Source organism: Cervus canadensis, chromosome 1 (genome assembly GCF_019320065.1).
Source record: "Cervus canadensis isolate Bull #8, Minnesota chromosome 1, ASM1932006v1, whole genome shotgun sequence".
Classification (NCBI taxonomy): Eukaryota; Metazoa; Chordata; class Mammalia; order Artiodactyla; family Cervidae; genus Cervus; species Cervus canadensis.
This window is the reverse complement of record NC_057386.1, coordinates 5,815,886-5,817,343: the sequence shown is the minus strand read 5'-3', so window position 1 is coordinate 5,817,343 and position 1,458 is coordinate 5,815,886. Positions and strand designations below refer to the sequence as shown.

Sequence of the window (1,458 nt, the reverse complement as noted above, 5' to 3'; positions counted from 1 at the left end):
TTTGTATGACAATCTCTAGATCATCCATGTTGCTGCAAATGACATTATTTAATTCTCTTTTTATGGCTGAGTAATATTCCATTCAACTCCATATATATATATATATATATATAATGTATACATGTATACACACATACACACGCATACACCACATCTTCTTTATGCATAGATTCATTTTTTTTAAACTTTTTATTTTGTACTAGGGTATAGCCAGTTAATAATGTTTTGACAGTTTCAGGTGAACCGCCAAAGGACTCAGCCATACACATGCATGTATCCACTCTCCCCCAACTCCCCTCCCATCCAGGTTGCCACATAACATTGAACAGAGTTCCATGTGCTACACAGTAGGTTCTTGTTGGTTATGCATGGATCCATCTTTTTTTTTTAAACAAACGTTTATTCTTAAATGTATAATAGGTTCCAAGACAACACTTCATTCTAGCTATAGGCGGCAACAGATATCATGGCAGGGAATCCAGGTGTTTAAACAGGAATGGAACTAAGGGTCATCATTGCCTCAGGCACAAGGAACAGCTTACCTTTTGCCAGATTTCTTAATTCCACCAGTGGCCAGGGGGCCTTTCCCCGCGGCCTTTGCTTTTAGCTCCTCGAGGTTCTTCTGCTCCTCCTTCTGCTTCTGCTTGAATGCCTTATCTTCCTCGTCCACTTCCTTGGCTTGCTTCTTGGGCTGCTTCAGGGGCTTCTTCTTGCCACCTTTGCGGCCCAACATGGCGCCTGCCGCCCCTTCCCCAGACCCTGCCACCGGAAGCGGATGGATTCATCTTAAATGCGGTTTACTAAGTGAAAGAAACCAGACTCAAAGGTGACTCTATGATGCTGTAAACGGCTGAGCTGTTGGGAAAGAAGAGAGAGCAGTGGTGGCCAGGGGCTGGGAAAGGGAGGACAGGATGATGCAAAGGACTCAAGGAACTTTTCGAGGTGATGGAGCTGTCCTGCATCTCGAATGTGATGGCCCGATGAGTGCATGCATTTGTTAAAACTTCCAGAGCCATCACTTTTTAAGAGGGCCAATGTTACCATATGGAAATCATACCTTAATTAAAGGAAATGAAACCAAAAAAACCTACAGACCCTGAAATGATGGGAAAACCCAAAGAGCCTCTCTGGCCTTTGGAGAGGTTGTGTGGTTGGCTGGGTCCTGGTTTGTCTCATTGCTTTCTGCTTGGACGCCGTGGGAGGCACAGGCATTTCCTGTGGATGAGGAGGAGGCCAGGACTCTGCCTCAGCTGTAACACTCCCCTGGGGAAATGTAGCCAAAGCAGAAAATTCACACCTGGATGCCTGAGTGTTGGCTAATGGGGACCCAATGGTTCATGTCCAGGAAATAACTAATGACATGAGGCTCATCAGGTTAAGAAGGCCAGAGCCCTCGAGGGAGGTGGGGGAGCACGGTGGATGACATGGTTAATGTGGAGTGCGTGGTGGGGGTGCGCT

General features: G+C 46.2%; 1 protein-coding gene across 1 annotated transcript; it reads right to left on the bottom strand.

The window, feature by feature from the left end:
* Positions 1–435: 435 nt before the first annotated feature.
* LOC122441858 (translation machinery-associated protein 7-like) lies at positions 436–784 on the bottom strand. The gene has a single exon (XM_043468965.1). It carries the CDS (start codon positions 731–733, stop codon positions 539–541), a length of 195 nt encoding a protein of 64 aa, XP_043324900.1. The 5' UTR covers positions 734–784; the 3' UTR covers positions 436–538.
* Positions 785–1,458: the final 674 nt, after the last annotated feature.

Coding starts and splice junctions, on each gene's coding strand:
- LOC122441858 (XM_043468965.1), bottom strand. CDS start 733: ATGTTGGGCCGCAAAGGTGGCAAGAAGAAGCCCCTGAAGCAGCCCAAG.